Source organism: Nelumbo nucifera, chromosome 5 (assembly GCF_055504915.1).
Source record: "Nelumbo nucifera cultivar China Antique chromosome 5, China Antique-T2T, whole genome shotgun sequence".
In the NCBI taxonomy this organism is placed as follows: domain Eukaryota; kingdom Viridiplantae; phylum Streptophyta; class Magnoliopsida; order Proteales; family Nelumbonaceae; genus Nelumbo; species Nelumbo nucifera.
The window spans coordinates 9,510,256-9,537,313 of record NC_142653.1 but is presented as its reverse complement, the minus strand read 5'-3'; the positions used below and the strand labels follow the sequence as shown (position 1 = coordinate 9,537,313).

The 27,058-nt window shown below is 38.7% G+C and overlaps 1 protein-coding gene across 1 annotated transcript; it reads left to right on the top strand.

Moving 5' to 3' along the window:
- Nucleotides 1-2,253: 2,253 nt before the first annotated feature.
- NHD1 (sodium:hydrogen antiporter 1) lies at nt 2,254-26,747 on the top strand. The gene is made up of 10 exons (XM_010272722.3): nt 2,254-2,709; nt 6,947-7,123; nt 7,338-7,466; nt 8,639-8,815; nt 10,710-10,816; nt 13,464-13,584; nt 14,214-14,275; nt 14,377-14,679; nt 25,868-26,162; nt 26,276-26,747. Exons 1-10 carry the CDS (start codon nt 2,449-2,451, stop codon nt 26,393-26,395), a joined length of 1,752 nt encoding a protein of 583 aa, XP_010271024.1. The 5' UTR covers nt 2,254-2,448; the 3' UTR covers nt 26,396-26,747.
- Nucleotides 26,748-27,058: the final 311 nt, after the last annotated feature.

The window sequence follows — 27,058 nt, the reverse complement described above, 5'->3', positions numbered from 1 at the left end:
CACAGCCGTTGAGCACAACTACTTCACCATAAAAAAGCGCAACATGAAAAGACAGCCCTCCATGACTGTCTCGAGATGGTTGACGAGCTGCACGAGACAGCCGAGGACCTCAAACAGTATCCCAACAAGAACTCCTTAGCCCAGCAAAGGACCTCAAGATACTCCTCAGTGCCGCCATGATCAATCAAGAGACCCACATTGATGGCTTCTCACATGACCAGGCTGACAAGGAAAGTAAGGAACGCTTTGTTAAAGGGTCAAGAACATGTGTACCACATGTGTAGCAACGCATTGGCCATGAAACATGACGGATACTGACATGGCCAAGGAAAGGCTTAAGATGGGGAGAAACTCGGGGAGAGTGGAGAGGTAGATGGGTTTCCGGGGTAGTTGTCGGCGGGAGACTGGAGGCTATTGCAGGCGTCGACGGTGACGCCGGATGTTATGGTGGCTTCTGATGGGAGTGGGAATTATAAGACGGTGTCGGTGGCAGTGGCTGCGGCGCCGAATAATAGTAATAAGAGGTATATAATAAGGATAAAGGCAGGAGTTTATAGGGAGAACGTGGATGTGTTGAAGAAGAAGAAGAATATAATGTTTGTGGGAGATGGGAGGAAGAACGGGAGCCGGAAGAACACTTACCTTTTCTGCTTTTTTTATTTAATTAAATTAACTTCTGCCTTCTATTCTGGACCGGACATACTGACAAGTATAGTCGCCTGCGTAGGACGATAAGCAGGTTAGTCGAACTTCTGTTTTTCTCTCTGCTTCTTTTTTTTTTCTTCTCTCTCTAGATCTCTAGTTCAAACTTCTGTTTGTTGGGCTGAAGTTCAAGCTGTTTCACCAATAAGGTGCTCGACGTTTACTAGCCTCACGATCCCATTCCGATACGGGGTTTATCGCCGCTGTTAAGTAGGGGAAAATGAACAGTATTTTTTTTCATCCAAATAGTAGTTATAAGGGTAGTATGGAATTTAAAAAATATTGCAATAGTTTTTTTGGATGGAAGACTAAAAGAAGGGGGTCTTTGTTTTAAGGTTTTAATACAGGAGGGTCTTTTATCACATACCCTATAATACAGGAGGAGGATCTTTGTAATTTACCCTTAATTTTAAAAATACCATACATGTTAGTAGCTAGGCACACTCACTAAATTTTGTACCATTTGTTCTTAACATTGAGGATTTAAAAATTTGATTTGTAGAAATAAGAAATTTATATTTTTGGTGAACAAGTGGAGGTGGCAGAAACCTATGATGTGCCTACCGCCTAGCGTTGTTTGTAACCATCAGATCCGAACTCATTTAGAACAAAGCCTTTGTCAGTTGTCCCCTTTACTACTTAGTCAACTTAAAATTAATTTTTTGATGCCTGTCAACTTAGAATTATAAAAAATTAATATTCGGAAAGCTGCAAGAAAGATAAAAAAAAACAACAGTAAATGTTTTTTTGGAAAGATGAAGTACAGTAAAGTTTACATAAAAAAATCCCAAGTCTATATAAAAAAACTTTTTTTTAGAGCAATATATAAAAAATATTGAGTAACTATAAAAAAAATACACTAATATGAATATATGATAATTCATTGATACCCGCCTTAGACAAGGAAACATTTGAGCACCAGAAACGAATGTCATGAATCATGTCTAATTCACCCATCAAAAAAAAAAAAAAAGTCATGTAGCTTGGCTTATTAGAGCAGTAATTGCTTCACATGCATATCTCAGCCCGCACCGAAAACATCTCATTTAGCATTAGTACATTAGAGCAGTGATTTTTTCTATCGAATCAAAAGAGGGGGTGGTATTTGTCGTCGGAAAATGTTTTTAATACACGATTGAGATGTATGGTGGGGCATTGATGTGAATTCGGGTTCGGCCCGTTTGAGATTTTAGGATTATTGATACCAGGAATCTAATCTCTTCCCAGAAAATTTGGAATAATAAATTCATGAGTCCCATTATAAAAGGTGTGGGCCCATGTATTTTATTACACTAAACCTTGCTTCGTCCCAGGTGCATCAGATGATTCCTCGGGTCCTCTCAAGCCTGTACCCGTCGCGAATCCGAACAGCCGCAAGCTATAGTGGACTGAGGCCCGGTCCGGCTGTAGTCGAATCGAGACGCGGGACATTTGAGACCATAATTGATTTTCTTGGTAGGGTCCATCTAATGAAGATCATCTATCAATGATCAAACCAATTGACAATCGTCTTTCTTATCCAAGCTTGACCACACTACCGGCAGGCACCAGTCAAACAATAATAAAACCAGAAAAATCGCTATTCGACGATGCCGGTTCACGGGAACTCATATTCTCTCTCTGCATCCGGATTTCGGAGTAACAGAGCGGAGGACCGGACCTTACTCTTTTTTTCCCAACGTAAAACGGATTCAGTTGTCAATATTTCGATTTCAATTACGGTCGTCCCAACGATAGCTGAGAGAAATGGCAACCTTCTCCATTGGAAACCAGCAGTACCACTTCTGTGGCCGATATCCATCTAATAGAATAGCTTCTCCTTTTCCATCTCCGCACACCGTCTTGCTTCAGAGACCCCTCTCAAGACTTTCGTTGCCGCGCTTCGTTTCGTCTCCCTGGAATATCAAAGATCGGAAATGGCGCGGCAATGGTGTTCTTGCCCGAGCCGAAGAGAAAACCAAAGGTGTCTCCTCCTCTTCACCTGGGAAGGCCGAGGAGCAGTATCAGGTTCTCAATAATCATTTCTTCGTAATCATTTTCCACTTCTTGTTCACTTACAATTTGAGCTTATTTTATTAATCTAAAGCTGATTTAGTGCGATACGAGTATGTTTCAATTTGTGGAAGTTCACCAATTCCTATATTCGAATGAACTAGGTATATATAGCTTTAGATTCTACGGATCATTGCACGACATAATATAAGAATCAGAAAACGAGAAAAAGGAAATATAAACGATTTTCTTTCAACAAATATGAATTAATCGATAGATGCTTGAGCTTGACCCATCTTTTTGTTGTCAATTAGCTCTATTGATATCGGTAGGCTTCCTTTTGCGTTAATAGTACTTTGTTAATGCGTTATTCGCTAAGATATCACTGCAGATTTATGGCTACTATTTCCGACGAACAGTTTTATGTGCTGACACCCTAATCTATGTTCAGCTTCCGTGTAAGCATATATAGTCCTCTAGAAGACATGAAATTTAGAAAAATCCAAATAACTTCATTGCGCAAATGCTGTATGTTACCAATATTTCCAACTATTGCAGAGAGCTGAAATTTTGGAAATTTAAAATGCATGTTTTATTAAAGTTCTCTGCTCCTAACGAGCTGCCGTAGGGGCTATTTCTTGGTGTAAAGGTAAAATCTTGGGCTGACAAGTGTGAGTTGTCAGAGGTGCCCCTCCCTATAGTTGGGACCAACATTGGGTTATGGCCCTTTATGGAATTTTGTCACTAATCTGTTAACCCATTAGTTTTAGTCTTGTGGAAGGGTAATTTTTCAACACAGTAGCCTGGACTTTGAGTAGGATGTAAGTCCTTCTAATTAGACAAGTAATATCATATGTAATTTCGGTTCAATATAAGCACACCTATTTTGTAAATCCATGTCCATTGAATTCCTGGAGATCAATTATACATCAGGAGTAGCTCGTCTAGCTTCCTTTGGTCTTTTGTTTTTGTATAGGCCATTTCTAATCACTTTCAAAAGGAATAAATAAACAGGATTGCAGTTGAAACTAACTACATCAAAATATTTCACAAGCATGAGAATGAAGGGTTGAGTGAAGTTCCCAACTTCACAAGCTCGTCTAGCTTCCTCTGAAGGCCCCAACTTCCAAGATCAGATAATCTGTAAAGTTTACCACATAAGTTTAAACATTTGCTCCTGTAAATAATTTATTAGATGGAAGTGTGCAATGTATAAGGGTCATTGTTTGGTGCATTGGTACTTGGGCTAACAAGCATGGGAATGAAGGGTTGAGCGAGATAGAGGTCACTTCATCCTAAAAACAACAGAGGTGGTCCATATCTAGTCCAATCCTAAGACCCTTGATAGCCAGGACCAGTAGTGGGTAATGGCCTTTTGAAGTGTGCAATGTAAACACAACCTTAACCGAGCTAACATATGCTGGCATTATATGGGAGTGGGAGTGTATAACTATATATGTAATATTGTAAACAGAATGTAACAAATGGAAGTGGTGTATGCATCTGACTCTTGGATGCTATACATTGTCCAACTAGGCCAGATTTTGGAAAATGGAGTTTTCTTGTGAAAATTAGCCATTTTTTTTCTTGTGTGAAAAATTGGCCTCTGGAATACTTAGGAATGCCCTTGGGTGGGAATCCGAAAGCTGAAAGCTTTAGGAAACTGGTGGTAGAGAGGTTCATGAAGAAGTTGGCAATGTGGAAGAGAAATTATATTTCCTTGGGGGGAAGAATCACCTTGATAAAATCAACCCTTGCAAACCTTCCCACTTACTTCCTTTCCACCTTTAAGATCCCGGTGAAAATAGCTAGGAAATTGGAGAAGATTATGAGGGACTTTTTGTGGGAGCCAGGTGAAGAAAAGAAAGATCATTTAGTGAAATGGGAGCAAGTTTGTTACCCTAAGGACCAAGGTGGATTAGGTATAGGGAACCTAATAAAGAGAAACAAGGCCCTCCTAGGGAAATGGCTATGGAGATTCCCTTGTGAGGAAGAAAGGTTGTGGCATAGGGTCATTAAAAGCTTATATGGTGATGTAGGTAATGGTTGGGATGCAAAATTAGCCCCCAATGCAGCTCCATCCTCTCCTTAGAAGGAAATCTTTGAGGTATATCCAACTTTTCTTCAATTTATCAGGTTTGATGTTGGTTGTGGCAACAAAGTTTTATTCTGGGAAGACCTTTGGGTTGGGGATGTGCCTCTTATGTTTAATTTCCCAGACCTCTACTCTTTATCAAACTATAAAAACAAACCTGTTGCTAGGTTTGGTGTGCTTTCAGAATCAGGGATCTCTTGAGATTTTGGCTTCAGAAGAGGGTTGAGGGAAAATGAGTGTGAGTCTCTAGTGCTGTTGATTTCAACACTTGAGAGGGTCTACTTGGACCAATCTATAGCTGATTGTAGAGTGTAGTCCCCAACTTCTGATGGTTTATTTTCCTGTGCATCTTTCTTTGGTTTGCTCACTCGTATTAACCCTATGGGGGTGAACTTCCCAGTGAGAGAAATTTGGACTAAACCGATCCCTCCAAAAGTACAAGCTTTCTGTTGGGAAGTGTTCCTAGGGAAGGTAAACACTTGTGATGTGCTACAGAAAAGGAGGCCAAACCATTGCCTCTCTCCTCATGTGTGTGTCCTTTGTTTGGGATGTGGTGAAACTCTAACCCACTTACTATTATCCTGCTCTTTTGCTTCTGGTATTTGGAATGTTGTTTGTTCTCTCTTTGGATGCAGATGGGCTCCCCCACAGGATGTGGTAAGTCTATTCAGCCCCTCTTTCCTGTGTCAACGGAAGAAAAGGGGAAAATGTATATGGAAGGCAGTGAGAGCAGCTACAGTATGGACTATTTGGGAGGAATGAAACCTAAGAATCTTTTCAGGAAAAAGCAAAACAATGGAGCAAGTTATTGAAGCCATAAAAATCAGAACTGCACATTGGGTGAAGACCATGGAGATATTTAGAAACTACTCCACGGATGAGATACTAAGGAATTGGGCTGAAATAGCACAAACAGATGTACCCAAAGTTCTTGTAAGCATGGAATGGAAGCCACCAGCACGGAACAAACTAAAGCTGAATTTCAATGGGAGTTCTCTTGGCAACCCTGGAAGGGCAGGCATAGGGGGCGTTTTTGGAAATTATCTGGGTGTGGTGGTGGCACTCTACTCTGGACCAATAGGTTATGGTGACTCAATACAGGCTGAATCTCTAGCCCTACTTCAAGGTCTAAAGATGGCTGAGCAGATAGGAACAACAGACTTAGAAATTGAAGGAGACTCTCTATTGGTCATCTCTTGGGCCAAAAACATCACATCAGCACCTTGGAAGCTCAAGTTTATTTTCAGAGAAATTGACACATTTGCAAGGAAGTTCAACTCTCAGTTTGGTTGGGTTAAAAGGGATGCAAATGGGATGGCGGATACCCTAGCAAAACAAGGGGCAAATAGATCTTGATTGTATTGGGCAGAATTGTAACTGATTGCTGGAGATTGCAATTTCCTATGCAATCTTTAGCTATTGTATCTTAATCTCTCTGTTTTTAATGAAAGATTTTTACTGATAAAAAAAATGGAGTTTTCTTGTGAAATAGTCACAAGCTAAATGGAATAATAAAAAGACCAATTTTAGCATTTAAGTGCCAAACCATTTTCTTTCTTTATTTTCTTCTTGTAGAGTATAGAAGCAGATGGATATTGATTTATGATTTATTCCCTGGTGAAGGTTGCGTTGTCCTGACTATATGGGGTAGGCTACATGAATTCTGTTTTGCCACTCCCATTCTGTTCAGTGTCATATCCATTGTTAAATTATGGGCACTTAAATCATTTCCTTTTACTTCCATCCAAGTCCTTTTCAGTCTGCCCCTAGCTCTTCTGGCCCTTTCAACTTGTAACAGATCACTTTTTCTAACAGGTGAGATTGCCATGACTAGAGTATTATGAAATTGGTCTAGCTGTAGTAGTTGTGTTGAGCTAAGAGCTATTGGCTGTTAAGTTTGGTTCTGATTCAACTAACTAGGACTGACTCAGACAATACAATGATGACTTGGATGTTATGAGTACTTTGGTTGACTTGGACTAGTGGACCAAGTCCAAACGACCAAAGCTGTATTACTGTTATATTATTATTTACATATATGTTAGCCATGGACACCAATATCTCCAGTTTCCTATTGAAACTATTGATGCTGGAAATTGCTCTCTATATGGATTTGTATTCACAGATTCAGTATTGACATGTTGGCATTTGCATCAGGAGCTGATGCCGAATTCTAGGACGTGTGATCCTTTATGTTCAGTTGATGATTTTAGCTCACAAGATTTTGAAGCCACTTACCAGCCAAAGACGGATTTGCTGAAGGCTCTTGCAATTATTGCGTCAGCCGCAGCAGGAGCAGTTGCAATTAATCATTCTTGGGTGGCTGCTAATCAGGTCCATCCTTATTTATTCCTCTCCAGAACTCAGCATTCTGGGTTTTCTGCAAGAGCTTGCATGCTTTTGAGATGAAATAGTTCTAGTGCTTACAGGACAGACATTTCTTACTTTGTCCTCTACATGAGTATCTGTCTGCCTAAGTATTAATGAAAAGTGTCAACAACCTTCAGTTTTTTTTTTTTTTTTTGATAATAGGTATCTTATAGTGCAGGATGTTGCTATGGCGCTGGTATTTGGATTAGGATATGCAGGCATAATCTTTGAGGAATCTCTAGCTTTCAACAAAAGTGGAGTTGGATTGCTGATGGCTGTTAGCTTATGGGTTATACGAAGCATTGGAGTAAGATCCGTATTCGCTTCTTAAAATTTTTAATATTTCTATTGCTTGTAGTGTTATTATGGTGCCTTTGACATTTAGTTCCTTGTCCAAACAAGCAATGTCACTCATTCATTTGCTAGTTTTACACTTTTACTAACAAATTAAGATAAACCGGGACATTAAAGGCATTATTTTATAAGCATAAACATAAATTATCCAAAGATAATAAACATAAACTAGAATTTATATATCTCCTGATAATGTTCTATAAATATTCCTTTGACATTGATTCAGAGTTCTGATTGATGAGGCACCCGTAGTTTGGGTACTATCTGGTAAGTGTATTCATTTGATGATCTTGATCATGTGTCTAATCAAGTCTTACTCTCATGCATATTAGAAGTATTCACAACTCCTTTTTGGTTGTCAGAGCAATTTATTTGAATAGTCAGGATTACCAGTTTGACAGTCAGCATTAAAACTTTTGCTAAACTCTAATGGTCATGGATCCTGAATTGTCTTTTTGTGTTCATGATTATGAGTCAGGATTACCAGATTACAGTTGTTTGGGCTATGACCAATCCAATAGATGGCTCATCATTTGCATTTAGCTATGGCAAATTCATTTGATTATTTATCATCTTTTACCTGCTAAACTCCACTGCCATAGAATTTAATTGTAAAACTGCACATCCATTTAGTTATGTACACATCAATCCTGAAACTCTTATGCCTGTTATAGTGTTAACTATTAAAATGCCTCCAATGGATTAAATTATAGCTCTTTTCTTCCTCTCTTAAATGCACAATTCACCTACGCATAAAAATATGTGACACCTGCCAATGTTTTGTCCTTTTTGCAATAACTGCATTTGCCTGTATTAAGGAAGCACCAACAAGTAATGCATGCTCATAAACCATATGATGTTATCTGTTTTGGTGATGATATGCATTTCTTCTTGAGGTAGTATTTAATTAAGTGTGGATTTTTTTTTTGATAAATATTTGATTAAGAATGGTATGTCATGTGGTTTCTGAAGAAAGCTGCGGTAGGCCACTTTCCTCCTAAATTATGACATGCTATAGTTTCAAACCCTCTTCCTGTTATTTTCTTTAGTCTAGAATTGTTGATCTAGGTATTTTCTTCATATTTGTTTAATTGTCTTCCTGTGGCAATTTATTTTCTGGTGCAGGCTCCTTCAACTGAGATAGCTGTTACAGAGCTAACCCGTGCTTCTGCCGAAGTCAGTGAAATAGTATTTTTCTTGCTTGGTGCAATGACCATTGTAGAGATAGTTGATGCCCATCAAGGATTTAAACTGGTTACTGACAATATAACTACCCGGAAGCCGCGGACTCTCCTTTGGGTGGTAAGTGTCTACATCAGTTATTTCCTCACATTTGCCCAATTGGAAGTTCATGTGCAAAAGAAGTGAATTTCCGAACTAAAACTGAAGAGGTAATTTTATTAGATGCCAATAAGACCAATATGCCGTATAGAGTAAAATGTGAATCAATAAATATGCCCATAATATGAGAATAGGAAAGATGAATATGTTGAAATAGAATTAGAAATTAAAAAGAAATAGAACTTAAAACTAGAAACAAGCACGTATAGAAACCTACTGGTAGAACCATTGATGACAAGATAATTGAAAGTTGTCTAGAGATTGTATGATATTTTCTTTTCAATTATTGGCATAAAAACATTAAAATATACATATAGATTATACAAAATAGGGGTGAGGGCCAGCTGGGCAACATATATCATATCAGAGGAGCAACCTCACCTTTAATGTATTCATCCCTCTAGGCCTTAAAGTGAGACCAATTAGATGCAAAATCTCCATAATTAAATCAATAATATATATATATATATATACATATATATATTGATGGAAAAAGGTGAGCTACATAAGCCTGGCCGTGTCAACACACAAGTCACAATCAAAATATTTCAAAGCTAGCTTCACATCTCTAAGACATACATCCGTATGGCCGTGTCAACACAAATGCCAGAAAAGTTGTTCAAGGTGATAAACTTGTGACAATTGACCAGATCACCAGAAGGAACATCAACCGAATACTTTAACAGATCACTAAACCGAATTTTCAAACCAGAGCTGGAAAATGAAAACCAGCTGACCTTCAAACCAAAGATTTAACAGTATTACCAAATTAGAGTATTGTCTGCTAGCACATAAATGCCAAAATAAAGCAGTAAACCATGGATCTGAACCCATTTTCTCTGATACCATGTCAAATAATTGAGTGCAATAGTGCAAAGATAACAATTGGCATAAGCAGAAGCTAGACCATATTGAACAACATGATGGAAAACCATAACTGGAAAAAGGAAGAATAAATTATAAGCAGAACAAAAAAAGAAACCAGATTTATATGGTTTGGCATGGTAGCTTGCATCCATGGGATGAGAGAGAATAATATAAATGGAGGAATGCAGGAAGATATGGGGACAAAAGTCATAACCATAGCCTGTAAACCCCATCCCCCATGGTCTACATTGTCTCCTCTCTGACTAAAAACCATAGATGGATGGTGGCTTAGATAATCCAATACCAGTTACTTTGCCAGACAAGTCACATATACCAGTTGGTTTGTTGGTACAGAACTTCAGCTAGCCAGAAGTACAAATAGGCCCATAATATATTGATTAGGAACCAATTGTATTGGGAAGTGACTACCCAAGGGGGAGTTTGTGATTTGAAAATTAAAATACAGATTTGTTAGAGCAAGTAGCATCTGCTACCCTACATGGGGTGCTTGGCAGACTCTTGTATGTATTACATCATTCTTTCTTACAAACTTAATAGATTGAAGTGTTACTGATAGAAAATCCCCTAATGTAATAAAAAATTATAGTAACACCATAACCCAAAATTCCAATATACCCAAACTTTTTCCAACGCCCACCTTGAAAGATAACTTAGACGCAATAATATTCTCTGAAGCCTAAATGTTGTGCTTGTATTTGATGAATTATTTTTTAGATCATTTTAGGTATTTTTTACCATTACTTCAGTAGAGGTACATCTTTTTGAGAAACTATGCTAACTATTCTAATAGTTGATTGACTTATTACTGGTCAGAAAAAAGTTGATTGCCTTACTTCTCCAATTGAGAAACTATTCTGACAGACTTTTGGTAGTTTATTATCAGTTTAATGGCTCTATTTGGTGCATAAAATATCAAAATTTTGTATCATAATTTGGTGAATTACCAGGTTCTTGATAAAAATTTCAGGTTGGTTTTGTAACCTTTTTCCTTAGTTCAGTCCTTGACAATCTGACATCAACCATTGTCATGGTCTCCTTATTGCGGAAACTAGTGCCTCCATCAGAATACAGGAAGTATGTCTCTTCCAATTTTGTTAATATTCCTCCGTTCTGTTATATAATTTAATAACTTAATGGTATGACAAGATAAATGCCCCTTAGTTTGTCTTAAAGTTTTGAAATTCATTTTTTAGGTATCAATTTTATAACTGCTAGTTCCAGTTTGTATAAAGCAATGTGCTATTGCTATTTATAAACTTGGCCACCACTCCTTTGATGGTGCAAAACATTTTTTTTTTGTTTTTTTAAAACTAAACGAATTGTATGAAAGTAACTAAAAAATTATATAAGATACCCCTGTACATGAGGAACTGTACAAAGGGGATTTTCAGCAAAAGTATAAAGCTATAGATCTCTCAAAAATCTGTACACAGTCACAGTGTGCCTTTAAAATTTACAAAAAGATTGTTGAAGTTGAATTGTTGTAAAAGAACCATGATTTCTTCCTTTAAAAGACTTGTGGTTGGACAGCCAAGAGTATTGCATTCCCAGTATTCAATCTTACCATTTCCTCTTCTGCTCTCTACTTATTTTCAAATATTCTTCCATTTCTTTCCCTCCAAATGGTCCAAAACAAAGCTATTTGTATGGTTTTCCATGCTATTTTCCCATTTCTACTCAATTCATTCCGATAGCAGCCAAAAGCATAATTTTACTGCAAACAGCTGAAGCTTTCTCATCCATACCTTGTAAGAGAAGTCACAGTGTAGTAATAAGTGGTTTGAAGACTACTCCTCCTGTGGCACGAGACACAACTGACATCTTCTATTTGTGTACCCCTCCTTAGCAGCTTGTTATTGATTTTGCCCATCACCAAGGTCATCATCATCATCCAAGCCTTATCCCAACATATGGGGTTGGCTACTTGAGTCCTGTTTTCACCATTCTTGTTCATCACTCAGAAGCCACTTTTGGATGGAATTGTCACCTGCCATGTCATTGGAAAGTCACTATCACCCCCTCTTAATCAAGTTTCTGTAAAAAGATTTTACCAAGAATTGACCTGAGATCTCCCAATCCCAAATCCCCCTATCCTTGTCTCTGCTTTCCACTTCTAAAGTTGTACAGCTTCTGTAACATGTTCAGTAAAGATGTTACTTCCCAACCATTGACTGTCCAAAACATTTCTAATGCAATTTGCAATGTTTATTGAACAACTGAACTGCTATGGTTTCAAATTTGGGTGAAAGCTCTATGAGTAGTTAAATGATTATCTGGCAAAATCTAGAGCCATCCAGATGATTACCACATAGAGGCATGCATCCCTGGACATTAAGATGATTAACAGATTCTTTGCTGTTCTTAAATGGGAAACTTGAGGAAATGTTTAACCAAATTGTATCTAATGAACTGAAGGCAAGATGGGGAATTCCATATAAGCTTCTAAAGGACATGAAATGTAAATAAAAAAGGCACAAATTCAACCACTCTAGGTGCAACCTTGGACATGAAATTTCTAATGGGCAGGGCTGCATTGCCAGCAGCACAAGAATCAGATGGTTTGAGTTGTCAAGAAAGGTATTGGAACTCAATATTCCCAATGTAGACAATGTCAAAAACTATATGAAACTTTCTATGGAAAATTGAACATATTTGTATCAATTTTTTTATAAAAGAAATGGAAAGGCGAAATACATAAATATTGATTAAGTTAACTTTTTTTTTTTTTATCAGTAAAAATCTTTCATTAATAACAGAGAGATGAAGATACAATAGCTAAAGATTGCATAGGAAATTGCAATCTCCAGCAAGCAGTTACAATTCTGCCCAATACAATGAAGATCTATTTGCCCCTTGTTTTGCTAGGGTATCTGCCACCCCATTTGCATCCCTTTTAACCCAACCAAACTGAGAGTTGAACTTCCTTGCAAGTGTGTCAATTTCTCTGAAAATAAACTTGAGCTTCCAAGGTGCTGATGTGATGTTTTTGGCCCAAGAGATGACCAATAGAGAGTCTCCTTCAATTTCTAAGTCTGTTGTTCCTATCTGCTCAGCCATCTTTAGACCTTGAAGTAGGGCTAGAGATTCAGCCTGTATTGAGTCACCATAACCTATTGGTCCAGAGTAGAGTGCCACCACCACACCCAGATAATTGATGTCTAATAAACACAATCCAAACTTAAGGTTGGAGAAAACATCCAAAAGCTATAAATGATCCTTTCACATATCTAATGGACAGGGCTGCATTCCAGCAGCGCAAGAATCAGATGGTTTGAGTTGCCAAGAAAAGTATTGAAACTCAATATTCACAATGTGGTTCACAATGTCAAAACCATATGAAAGAACTTTCTATGGAAAACTAAACATATTTGTATCATTTCTTTTTTGATAAAAGAAATGGAAGGGGTGAAATACATAATTAGTGATTAGGTTAACTTTGATGTCTAATAAACATAATCCAAACTTAAGGTTGAAGAAAACATCAAAGGCTATAAATGATCCTTTCGCATTATCTGTTCAATTACGATTTTAATCTCAGTAAGTCAAAGTCAAACTATGGAGTGTAAACATCCTATTAGAGGAGCAATTCCAATTTCTTGGCAACACCTCTACCTTTATAACGCACTTCTTTGCTAGTCAGCTTGTCCAATTTAAATTCGAAATATTTATGCACTAATTTGGCCCATAATATTTTCTTCCTACATTTGTATTTAATTTACAGGTTTTTAGGTGCTGTTGTTGTAATAGCGGCCAATGCTGGTGGTGCATGGACTCCAATTGGTGATGTTACTACCACTATGCTTTGGATACATGGTCAGATCTCCACATTGCAAACAATGAAGGTCTTTCTTCATTATTTTGACTACCCTTATTATACAAGATTTTCAGTATGCACTCATACTATGAAATTATTGCACCACCTTTCTATTTGAAATTCTTGCAAATAATATTTTTTTTATATTGCATTGTGTAAAGGATAGAAATTATTGTTTTGATATCAAGCGGCATGCCCCGAATCTTTCATTAAACATGGCTAGTTACAGAGATCCAACAGAAATAACTGGATGCACCATTTGTTCCAAGTGTCCATTCACGCACACACAAACACACCATTTGTGTCAAGTGTCCATTCACACACACACACACACACACAACAAGGTTCATCTTCATGTGACAATATGATTGTAGCATGAAGTGATTGGTTTGCAGAAAGCCAAGTCGATAAATGAACTTCATATTTATTGATCAAAAAAAAAAATGAATTTCATATTTGAGTTTCCTTGGTTCCTCTTGTCTTGATATTTGTTGATAACCAATCGTGAATCTGATTAGCTTGTTGACCATTTGGAATTTTATTTGCATTTCATTTTGTCTACGAATATTAACTCACCAGACCACTTTGATGGAATACATTTTGTTGAAATACTGGTTTAGGAAACAGTGGAATTCAGATTAACATCTTTGCTTGCAGGACTTGATTTTTCCTTCTGTCATTTCTTTGGCTGTTCCACTGGCTCTTATGTCACTTACCAGGTATCTTTCATGCAAGAAGAACATTATGGAATCTTTGAAAAGTTAGCTTAGATGTCTACATGGATGGTAGCTTTTCAGCTCTATCTATCTATCTATTGCAGCGAAGTTGATGGAAAGGGTCAGGACTCTCCCAATGTTTTGGCATCTGAACAGATGGCTCCTCGAGGACAGCTTGTTTTCTCTGTAGGCATTGGAGCTCTAGTGTTTGTTCCAGTGTTCAAGGCCATCACTGGTCTGCCTCCTTACATGGGAATGCTGCTTGGACTAGGGGTTCTTTGGGTTTTAACAGATGCTATTCATTATGGTGAATCTGAAAGGCAAAGGTTGAAAGTACCACAAGCTCTATCCCGTATTGATACACAAGGGGCTCTTTTCTTCCTTGGAATCCTTCTATCTGTTAGCAGGTAAACATGGACATCATCAGATATCTTGCATCCTGTTTATATAAGAACTAAAATATAGAAAATTACTCAAGTTCTAATGTGCTTTTCCCCCTTCTATTGGTACCCAAACTTTCATGTGAATTTTCTGAATTATGAGATTCTCCTTCAAATGACATCTTTTATTCCATCAGTTTGATCAATGATGAGATTGTGGTAATCTAAGAGAGAGGTGAAGATGTTTTTGTAGAGATTGCTAGATGAATACCCTGCTGGAAATTGAAGTATAGGAGGAATTAATAGCTTTGTCTATATTATGCCAGTTAGGCATTTGTATGCCAATAGCATCTAATAAGGCATTGAGAACAATGTTTTAGGCTTTAGAACCAAGTGGAATCTCAATATAATTAGGAACGCATAGGAATATTGCTCACCAAAATCACAAGGACAAGGAAATGCTAATGTGGGAAAAGCAACATCATGCATGTATAATAAAAAAGACATGTTGCATTGCCAAATTATTACAGAGTTAAGCCTAATAGTATAAAACTTTTCTTAGTGACTGATTGAGCAAAGGTTAATAAAAGATTATACATAAAACAGTTTCTTTTTATGCTAGGGAGATCAACCATTGACTTTGTTAGGTCCCTTGGCATGCATATGGTTCTGTGGGTTTCAGTGGAGGTCTCATTGTGTATGTTGGTTGCTGGTGAGTGATGCCAGAGTCTTGATTGGTGCCACAAAAGATGGGATGAATGCAAATTAACCATGTTCCAGGCCTAGAAGTGGTTATTCTCAAGAGATTGAAAGGATGCTGCCCATATACCTTTTTGGCCCCATTTGTTTGCCACACGGTAAGCGGCAATTCCGGAGAGCATCAGTTACCTGGGTAACTGATACCCTCCTGGAGGGTGGGTAAGCAACTTACCCGCGCTAAAATAACACTCTCTCCCTCCCGCCTTTCCCTTTACCCGAGTGGCCTGTATCACACAAGAATGCTGGAACCTATCTTACTTGGGAAAGACTTTCCTAGGTAAACTCGTGTACCCAGGTACATAAGTGAAAACAACAGGGCCTTTATTTATTAATTTATTCATCATTTGTTTCTTTAGTTGGGACTTGGGAGTAGGGGGCTCTAAGAGAGGATAAACCGTGCTTTTATGGGATTGACCCATGCCAATCAAACTAGTTGAGAATCAGTCCTCTAATATTAGGTTTAAGATCAGTGATTAACCGTACAAATCAGATCTGAATGGAAGTGCAAGAGTGTGTATGTAGAAGAGAAGAGGTAAGAGAAGAAGAAGTCGAATTAGTCTTCTTCCTCCTCTAACCCTAATTTTATTAAATTCTAAAACAAATTGATGATGACAAGTATACCCTTAAGTGGGCGGCCAACTTGGCAGTTACATAAAGGAAATAAAATAAGAACAAATAACAGGCCCATCAACATAAAATAAAAGATAAAGAAGGATATCACATAAGAAGCTGTTAGGGCCCATTCGGCCCAGTCTCTTTACACTCCCCCTCAAGCTGAGCATAGATGTCAATCATGCCCAGCTTGCTTATATAGTGTGTCAATTTCCCCTTGGGAACTCCCTTGGTCAAGACATCAGCCAGTTGCTCTTCTGATGTGATGAATGGTAAACAGACTTCTCCTGAAGAGACTCTTTCCCTTATGAAATGCCTATCAACCTCAATGTGTTTAGTTCTGTCATGCTGAACTGGATTATGTGCAATGTTGATAGCAACTTGGTTGTCACAATAGAGTATCATTGGTTGCTCGTAGTCCACCCCCAATTCCTCTAGAAGGGATCGTAGCCATAGTAATTCTGACACACCATGAGCCATTGCCCTGTATTCTGCTTCAGCCGAGGATCTAGCAACTACTGATTGTTTCTTACTCCTCCAAGACAAAATATTCCCAGCAACCAGAGCACAATAACCAGAGGTGGACCTTCTGTCATCAATACATCCTGCCCAGTCTGCATCAGTAAAGGCTTCCAGCTTCATGTGACCATGCTTAGCAAATAGAATACCTTTCCCCGGAGTACCTTTCAAGTAGCACAGAACCCTTTCTGCAGCAACTAGATGAGTATCTCTGGGAGAATGCATAAACTGACTAAGAACACTCACTACATAGGAAATATCTGGCCGAGTCATACAAAGGTATAACAACTTCCCAAGCAGTCTCTGAAACACTCCCTTATCAGACAACGGTGCACCATTTGTGGCAGAAAGCTTATGATTAGGATCAATGGGAGTGGTGATGGGTTTAGCTCCAAGTTCACCAGTGTCAGCAAGAAGATCAAGGACATACTTGCGCTAAGATATGAATATACCATCCTTAGATCGAGCAACTTCAATGCCCAAGAAATACCGAAGATCTCCCAAATCTTTAATTTCAAATTCAGAGTAGAGAAATTCTTTTAGCTTACTGGCCTCTTCAATGTCATTACCCGTGACCACAATATCAACATAAACAATCAAGAAGGTCACCAAAGAGTCATTTCTCTTCAAGAAGAGTGTATGATTAGATTGTGTTTGAATGTAGCCAAAGGAGACAAGAGCAGCCCGAAATCTCTCAAACCAAGCCCGAGGAGATTGTTTGAGACCATAAAGGGATTTGTGTAGTTTACACACCTTGCCTTTCATCTCTTTCCCATACACTCTTGGAGGTAGAGACATATAAACCTCTTCATGCAAATCTCCATTCAAGAAAGCATTTTTAACATCAAACTGGTGAAGGGGCCAGTCAGAGGTAGCTACTAGAGAAAGCAAGACCCTAACTGAAATCATCTTAGCTACAGGAGCAAAAGTTTCAAGATAGTCAATGCCATACATTTGGGTGTAACCCTTGGCAACCAACCTAGCCTTATACCTCTCAACCGAGCCATTAGAGTGATATTTAATGGTAAACACCCATTTACACCCCACTGGTTCCTTCCCTTCCGGCAAGTCCACAACATCCCAGGTATGGTTCTTATGTAATGCTTCAAGTTCAGTTATCATAGCATCCCTCCATTCAAGTTGAGACAATGCTTCCGGTACAGACCTGGGTATCACATGGGAAGAGACAGAAGCAAGAAAGGAATAGTAGGAAGGAGAGAGAAGGCTGTAAGATAAATGTTTGGAGATGCAATGGGCTGTACACTTCCGCTTGCCCTTGCGAAGAGCAATAGGAAGGTCAAGGTCGGGGACGGTCGAAGGTGGGTCGATAGGGGGCTGATCTATTTCCTCAGGAACCGTGAGAGTGGCCAGATGCTCTTCTGAAGGAGTGGAAACAACCTGCATATGTCTGTATCTCCGCCTTTGGTAACACCTTTGGAGCGTAGGAGCAGAAGCAAGAGGAGGATCAGGGGGGGTCCAGTGGAAGAGGTGGTTCCCCCATGATCGGACTCACAAGGGGATGGGAAGAGGAACAACTGGAGACATAGCAAAGGGTTCATAAGATTTCTCCCCCTCAGTAGGAACACTAAAGAAAGGGGTCAACTCTGCAAAGGTGACATCTCGAGATACAAAGCGGGTGCCACGAACTGGATCAAAACAACAATAACCCTTTTGTGTAGAGGCATATCCCAGAAACACGCACTTATGAGCTTTAGGTTCAAATTTATGCCTTTGGTGACTATGAATATGCACATAACAAGTACTCCCAAATACACGGAGAGGGAGAGAAAAGAGATCCTCATCCGAGAAGAGAAGACTAAAGGGGGTTTTAAAGCCAAGGACCCTGGAGGGCATACGGTTGATTAGGTAGGTAGCAGTATGAACAGCATCTCCCCAAAACCTCACAGGAACATGGGATGCAAACAAAAGGGATCTGGCAACCTCAACCACATGTCTATTCTATCTCTCCGCCGCCCCGTTTTGTTGTGGAGTGTAGGAACAAGAGCTTTGATGAATAACCCCAAAAGTTTCAAGGTAGGTGGAGAGGGTTTTCTCAAAATACTCCTTAGCATTGCCAGAGCGGAATATTTTGATACGGGTATTAAACTGGGTGAGGATGGGTTCATGAAAATTTTTCACAATGATTGGTACTTCATCCCGGGATTTCATGAGATAAACCCAAGTATAACGAGAATAATCATCAATAAAAAGGATAAAGTACTGGTAGCCCCCCATGGTTGGCATGTGATATGGCCCCCACACATCAGAATGAACAATATGGAAAGGAGAAAGACAAATGACCAAACCGAAAATGACATAACAGAATTTTGTTAACAGACTCTGACACCACTGACTCTAAAGCAACTCCATGAGGTGATCCCAAGGCTTGATCTAGTGTGTCCAGCAGGTATATTCCGTTCGCCTCATGGCCACTCCCAATCGTCCTCTGAGACTGCATGTCCTGAAAAACACAATAAGTTGGAAAGAAGGTTATGCTGCAGTGCATGGACTTTGTTAAGCTACTAACAGATAAAAGGTTTGTGTTAAGTTTAGGAACATGGAGAACAGAAGATAAGAACAGGGTGTCAGAGGTCTTTATATCTCCTTTACCAGAGATGGGGGCAAGTGACCCATCGGCCAGGGATATTTTCTCTTTCCCAGAGAGGAGATGGTATGAACAAAAAAGGTCAGATAGGCTGGTCATATGGTCTGATGCACCGGAATCTATAATCCAAGGGAGTTTATGATTACTTGAAGCTAAAGCATGATTTGCTGAGGCATATGTACCTGAGTGAGCAAAAACCGATGAAGATGATGTACTGTTGGAAGGGTGAGTTGAAGACACCGTAGCTTCCAAGTGATTTAGGAGCCTCCCATACTTCTCAAAATCCAGTTTCATTGCAGCCAATTCCTTAATAGTTGAGTTTTCTTCACTTTCCTTACTTCCCCCCTTAGGCACTGTAGCAGCATTAGCAGTCTTGGATTTTCCCACCTGATTGCCCTTCTTAGGATTATTATTGTTCTTAAACCTATCTGGAAGAAGTTTAGGATGAAGCTTCAAGCAGGTGTCCTTTGTATGACGTGGTTTCTTGCAATATTCACACAACTGCTCTCTTTTCTCAGTAGGGCCCTTCGGTTTCATTCCCGCATGTGCAAAATGTTCTGTAGATGGACTCTGCAACTGCACCTGCCGCCTACTCTCCTCACTACTGATCATAGCATATGCTTGTGAAAGAGTAACCTCCTCCCTGACCAAAATGTTCTGTCTGATAATATCAAACTCAAGGTTGAGTCCAGTGAGAAACTCAAACACCCTATTTCTCTCCACTAGCTTTCTATACATTTCAGCATCCTTTTTACTCTCCCATACCATTGTTTCCATAACATCAATTTCTTTCCATAGGGACTTTAGTATGGAGTAATAGATTGCCACACTCTTCTCCCCCTGTCTCAGGTTCTTCACATCACTTTTCAATTTGTATGCTCTGGCTACATTTAGTTTCTGTGAATAGGTCTCAGTTACACTGTCCCATATCTCCTTAGCCGAAGACATCCAGAGATAATGCTGGCTTATATGAGGTTGCATAGAGTTGACTAACCATCCTATAACGGTATAGTTCTCTTGCATCCATCTTTCAAACTCAGGGTCTGCCTCTTCGGGTTTCACCTTGCTGCCTGTGAGATACCCAAGTTTTCCTCTACTACAAACATAGATTTTTATAGACTGTGCCCAAGCAAGATAGTTTGTCCCATCTAGCTTAATTGTGGTAACACCCGTCAAAACGGAATCTACTGGAGCAGGTCCAGAAACTGGCATCTGCTTGAACTCACTTCCATATGCCTCCATTAATCAAACGGAAATCAAAAAACAGAAAAATTTGACTATGTGAACTTACTTGAAGTCAAACCAAAACTTGGGTGCTTGAAAAACTAGGGTTTTGTTCCGTCCAGCAGATGGGCGGGAGAGAGAAGACACAGCCACACCTACCAGAGTAACCCAAACACTTCCAAACCTGAACCGCCCTCCTTTAGCAGTCACAAGACACCTTCCAAGCACAGAGCGCCACACCCAAGCTTCACTTTTCCTGGTAACTCGAAAAATCTCTAGTCGGCTAGGGTTTCGGGCAGCAGCAAGACAGCATCACTTCTTGGCAACAACTGGCCAGATCTAAACTCTCCAAACCCTTCTACCAACCAGGCAAGTGATTCTCTATACTATAGAGAACCTATCTCTCCATACACTCCCTTGATTTTAGAGTGTACGGGAACAAAAGAAAAAGAAGAAAAAGAGGAACTCAACCCGCTCTGATACCAAGTTGAGAATCAGTCCTCTAATATTAGGTTTAAGATCAGTGATTAACAGTACAAATCAGATCTGAATGGAAGTGCAAGAGCTGTGTATGTAGAAGAGAAGAGGTAAGAGAAGAAGAAGTCGAATTAGTCTTCCTCCTCCTCTAACCCTAATTTTATTAAATTCTAAAACAAATTGATGATGACAAGTATACCCTTAAGTGGGCGGCCAGCTTGGCAGTTACATAAAGGAAATAAAATAAGAACAAATAACAGGCCCATCAAGTGAGGCCCATCAACATAAAATAAAAGATAAAGAAGGATATCACATAAGAAGCTGTTAGGGCCCATTCGGCCCAGTCTCTTTACAAAACTGAAGAGCATATTAATGCAATACACCATACAGGGGATAGAATCTTCACTATCATCAACTAAGCCTTGTCCCTACCATATGAGGTTGGCTACATGAATCTTATTCGTCATTCTGTTCTGTTCAGTGACATATCCATTGTGAAATTACAGGCCCTTAAATCATAGGATGAGCTAAGCTGGGCTTAGGTTGTGAATATGCACACCTAGAAAGACTATGTAAAAAGGGACATATCACGTATAAATATATGCATCTTATTAGGAGTATCAGGAGTATGCACAATTAGTAACAAGATGAGGTGAAAATCAACTATGTTGGGTGGATGGTCAAGTCTGCCAAAGACCAAATCCTGCAACAGCTAGGAGCATTTTGGTAAAAGGTGACGGCTCTAAAAGGATAATGACAAGTTTAAGGACATTAGTTGAAGTAATGAGAAAAGACTTGAGGGCTTGTATTGCATGGGTATAGCCCTATACAAGGTGGAAGTTTGAAGCAGGATTGTCTAGAAAATGATTGGGATAAGGGTAAGTTAAATGAGCTCTGTGTAATGAAAACCTCTTGGGGCATCTTTATATATTTTTGTTCAGTTTCTGTTTCTCTTGTGTTCTTTTTTCAAAACCCTACCTTTACTCTTTCAGGAGGGGGGCTTAAGATTTATTGATACAATAAAAAGCAGGTACTACCTACAAGAGGGACAATACCCACTACACTTAATACAGTGCACAGAGGGTAAAATGATAAATAACAGTGAAACTAGAATACTTAAAGGGATGCATTTTTAAATCATAAACATCAAATGTTATGAGAAAATTGCGTAATCATGTTCTGTTATACTTATGTGGGTTTGGAAGTGAGTGACAGGTTTTTTCAACAAGAAGCACTAGTATGACTGATATAGGCCATCCACCATCTGATTTAGATTAGTCATTTGCATAACGATATTATTGTTTTTATACTAGTGAATAGTGATATAGACCATCCCTATGAATTGAATTCCAAATTTTATTTTCTTTTACTCCTCATTGGAATAAACTAGCAGGGAAACATTTTTATATATGCTACGTGGCAAGGGATACTGGACATCTGGACCAAAATTTCCATATAGAGAACATGGGTAGATCCAAATTTGATTCATTTATATTCAACTTCGTATTGGATTTTATTTGAATTTGGATTACAATTGGATATCGAATAATATAAATAAATTAAACTGTAAGTGATCAAAATTTATATAGGCAATATCTATGATGCTGGAAAAGTATGATACCAGAAGAACTTTGACCAATCACAGACCCCCCCCCCCACACACACAATGAATTTTGATGAAATACCAGCTCATTGGTTACCAATTTTATGACACTGGTTGATTGGTTATCACTTTTTCAGATATCATGCCTTTCTGGTATCATAGTTAGACTCTATGTTATTAATAAAATGAACAAAAATGACTTTGATATTGTATTTCATGAACAAAATAAATTGAAAGTTACTTGTTTGAAACTTGAACCTATGCCAATTTAGTAAAAACATGACATCCAAACCAACTATACTAATATATGCAATATAAAAATATCTGTGTGTATCAAATCAAATCAAATCAGATTATATTTGATCAGATAGGGGCGGATCCATATTTGATCCAATTATAAATGGATCAAGGGGTTTCTTAATGGGATTGAATTCACACAATCGGATACCATCTGCAGCCCTACTGTGTGTGTGTGTGCGTGTGCGTGTGTGTGTGTGTGTGTCCATATGGAGTACAAATATATGTGTATATATGTTTATTAGAGAGAATCCGAGCGCTACCTATTTACAAGGTGGGAGTGGGATAAAGGAGGATGGTTGTGTCAAGTTGGCATTCGACCATTTCTACCAACTTTCATGCCATTCTACCGTACTTTGGGCAACTCAAACTTAAAAGAACAATTCCTCAATGTTTTAAAAACCAACCCAGAGGCTGAACCATTTTTACCTTTGGGTCACAAGTCACTAGTTCGATCGTCCTTTTGAATGGATCAAACCATGCCACATCAATGTATGTAAAACATACATACATATGTGTGTGTACACAATGTTTTGTCTATAAAATAATGTATAATTATTTTTACATGTAAGTAGTGGGGCGAGGTGCCTACAACACCTTGGGATCCATAGATCTTGAAAAGCTACCCAAAATAAAATTAAAAAAAAAAAACGATCACCACAATCAGACATCTGAGGGCAAAGTTTTGGCCTCTAGAATTTTGCATACACACTAGTGTGCCACCCGTGACCCGATCACTGAGCTGAATGGGTCAACAGTCCAACCACTTGGGTTGGATGGTTTTTGGGCAGGTCAATGGTTTTTTACCAATGGTCGGATTTTAAGAGAATTGGACCCGGAATCATGACGTTTTGAATGGTTCAACTGGTCGGGTCAATAATGAGTTGAAAACACTGCAATTCCCCTCTCTTTATGCCTTGTCCTCCAACGAAAGGGATGAGCCAATTTCTTCTTTTTTAGTTCCTTCAACTCAAGGTCTAGGTTTGATTGGGACTTGGGGTTCAAGAGAGGTCTCTGTGAGTCGGAAATAAGTAGTGTCATGTTGTTGCTCCAAAGTCTAGAAGGGGTTTTCTTGGATCCCTAAGAAAGGGATAATAGGATTTGGACTCTCCTCCTTTGGTTCCTTCACTTGCCTCATTCCTTTCGTCTTTAGTTTATCTGAGTGATAGTCATGGTGTGCCTTGTCCTATAAAGGAGGTTTGGAGCAAGCCTATTCCACCTAAGATAAGAGCCTTTTGCTGGGAAATATTTCTGGAAAGGCCGACAGTGAGACTTGCTACCACTTATTAATCTCCTACCCATTTCGTTTCTTTAATTTAGGAATGGTTTCTTTCTTTGTTTGGGTGTAGGTGTAACCCCCCGCCAAATAAACAAAGCCTGTTCCTCTCTACCTTTGTTAACTGTCTGAAGAAGAGGAGAAAAACCTTATGGAGGTGTACAAGTGATGCAGAAGCTGAAGAGTCAAAATTGGATATTTATGAAATTTTATGTATTTCTATATTTTTGGACAGTAGGGGGTATTTTTTTCAGTTTGCAATTTCCTGTAGGGTCCAGTGATATGGTTTAGTTTGTCTAGTTATAGTTTGTTTATGTTTAAAATTTTAGAGTCATTGCATAAGTAGGATTAGAGTTATTGAGTCTTCTTTGAATTGAAATAGGATATGGCAAGTTAGTTTGAATCCTACTAGGATTATTGAGTCTAACAGTTTGACTCCTAAAACTATTATGAGTCTTAACAGTTTAACTCCTAAGATTATTATGAGTTTAGAATCTATAAATATGTATGGACATTTTACACAAAGGCAATGAATTATATTGAGTTTTCTTCAGCTTATGCTAACTATAGTGAGTGATTCCCATGCCTTAGGGTGATTCTAGGCACCCTGTGAGTGATTCCAGGTATTTTCTCTCTTCTTTCTCTCCCTATTTTCTTTCTTATTCCTTCAAGAAGCCATTACAACCATCGACAGCCATAAATCTCTGATCAAGAAGACCATTCAACATTCTCACATTCTCTAAGGACTAGAACTGAGCTGGTCCTACATCAACATGGGTAGCAGTGTGTTGGACAATTTGGAAAGAAAGGAATCAAAGGATTTTTGTAGAAAAGGAGAGTAGTAGAGGTGCCCTAATTGAAGCCATTTCTATTAGAGTGATTCATTGAGTGAAGTCCTTGGAACTCTTTGAGGATGTCGATGCAGCTGATTTGGTGAGAAATTGGAAGGAAGTAGCTGCTTCTCCTCCATTCAAGGCTCTTGTTAGGCCAATTTGATCCCCACCTTCAGATGGATTCATAAAGCTGAATTTTGATGGGAGTAGTAAAGGAAATCCAGGTCCCTTAGCAAAGGAGTATTTAGGAATGAGGAAGGAAGAATTATTGCCATTTATTCAGATCTGATTGGCATGGGTGATTCTTTGTGGGCTGAAATAATAGCCATCTTGGAAGGACTCCAAAAATCTGAGTTGGGCATTCATAAATTAATAATTGAAGGGGAACCAAAGTTATTGATTAGCTGCAAAAGGAAGAGAAGGCTGGCTGGTGGAGCTACATTAATGAAAGGAGGATTAAGTGGCTGTCACAAGGAATGGAGGTCAATCTACAATAGGTGAAAAGGACTGCTAACTGTTTTTTCTGCTATAGTGGCTAAACAAGGGGGTGGGAAGGAATCAATTGTTTTGGGCTGTTTTGTAATCATTTGCTCTAATTTAGGAGAGCTAAGAGAGTTTATCTCTCTTTTTTTTCGTTCATATTATCTCTTTTTAATTTAATGAATCAGTTTCAGTTATTCATAAAAAAAGAATCTTTATACCTTTTTCTATTCCTCAACAATAGATTTCTTAAATTCAAGAAATCAATGACACTATTTTGTGTGTATTATAAGTGGTGAGATGAAAGACATTATATGATCAAAATATATAACTAGTACACTGTGGGACATCAACTTTGCTCACATGTCTAATGGACTCACTAGTTGCTTAAATGTCTTTAGATATTTTACAGTATATGCTGAAAACATTTATATGCATATCAGTTTAGAAGATTCTTAATCTATTTTATGGATTATAATAAAAGGAAATGTATTGTAATTTCTCATGCTGACAAAGCTTAATTTTTGTAGCTTGGAGGCTGCAGGAATCCTGAGAGAACTGGCGAATTACCTTGATGCTCATATCCCTAATATTGAGCTGATTGCAAGTGCAATTGGAGCTGTGTCGGCTGTTATAGACAATGTTCCATTGGTTGCAGCTGCAATGGGAATGTATGATCTGTCTTCCTTTCCCCAGGATTCTGAATTTTGGCAGCTGGTTGCATATTGTGCTGGAACAGGTGGATCCATGCTGGTTATTGGCTCTGCAGCAGGTGTTGCTTTTATGGGTATGGAGAAGGTGGATTTCTTTTGGTACTTGCGAAAGGTATATCTACTGCTTTTTATTAGCCATACACCATATTCCAAAAACAATAAATCAATGAAGATAGAAGTCACAACCGTAATCTTATCAGTTTCGGTGAACACCTTCTTTTGCAGGTGAGTGGTTTTGCTTTCGCTGGTTATACTGCCGGTATTGTTGCCTATTTAGCTGTTCACAATCTCCATATCTCTCTACCCACTGCCCTAGCTGAGATTCCATTTCTCTCTGGTTCATAGATCATAGTTTGCTTAACTTGCTGAGCTCTCCGATTGTTGCTTCCCTGTTGCTCCTCGTACTGCTCATATAACTGCCAATAAATATTCTTAATAGTAAAATAAGGACAATCAGATATGTTGTTATATTGGCAGCTATGGCAGGACTGTTTGCGAAGTATGAGTTATGGGCCAACAAATTATGCATTACCTGATTACTAATGTACCTCGTATATGGTACATGATAGGAACCTTCAGTGCTGGCTTCAGACGGCAGTGTATCTAGCTAGAGGTGGTTTTTTCACTGGAATTCTTTACTGAAGAAAGGTAATATGTAGACATGTCAACCACTTTAGGATGAGAAGTTTGTATTTAATTCTGAGGGGGCACTTATTAATATATCATGCCAAACTAGGATTAGAAATAATTCCAGAAATGATTGTAAAGGGGATACAACATCCAGATTGAAAAGTTTTTCTGTGAAACATGACGTTGCTCTAGTAAACAAGATTATTGCTTTGTCCCCAAGGGCCAAGGTGGGCTTAACCTCCTGTCATCTAGATCTAGGCGTAAAGGTGGATAAGCTGCCGCCGTTGTGACGGTCTCCACGTCTGACGTCCAAGGTCAAGGTCAAGGCAGTGAGCAGGATCAGATTTGGAGGCATCACTATTAAATCATATCTCGGGA

What these genes read in the sequence shown, in the direction of transcription:
- NHD1 (XM_010272722.3), top strand. Translation starts at nt 2,449, where the DNA reads ATGGCAACCTTCTCCATTGGAAACCAGCAGTACCACTTCTGTGGCCGA. An exon ending in AGGCCGAGGAGCAGTATCAG is followed by an intron (nt 2,710 to 6,946) that starts GTTCTCAATAAT and finishes CATTTGCATCAG; the next exon opens with GAGCTGATGCCGAATTCTAG. An exon ending in ATCCTTCTATCTGTTAGCAG is followed by an intron (nt 14,680 to 25,867) that starts GTAAACATGGAC and finishes TAATTTTTGTAG; the next exon opens with CTTGGAGGCTGCAGGAATCC.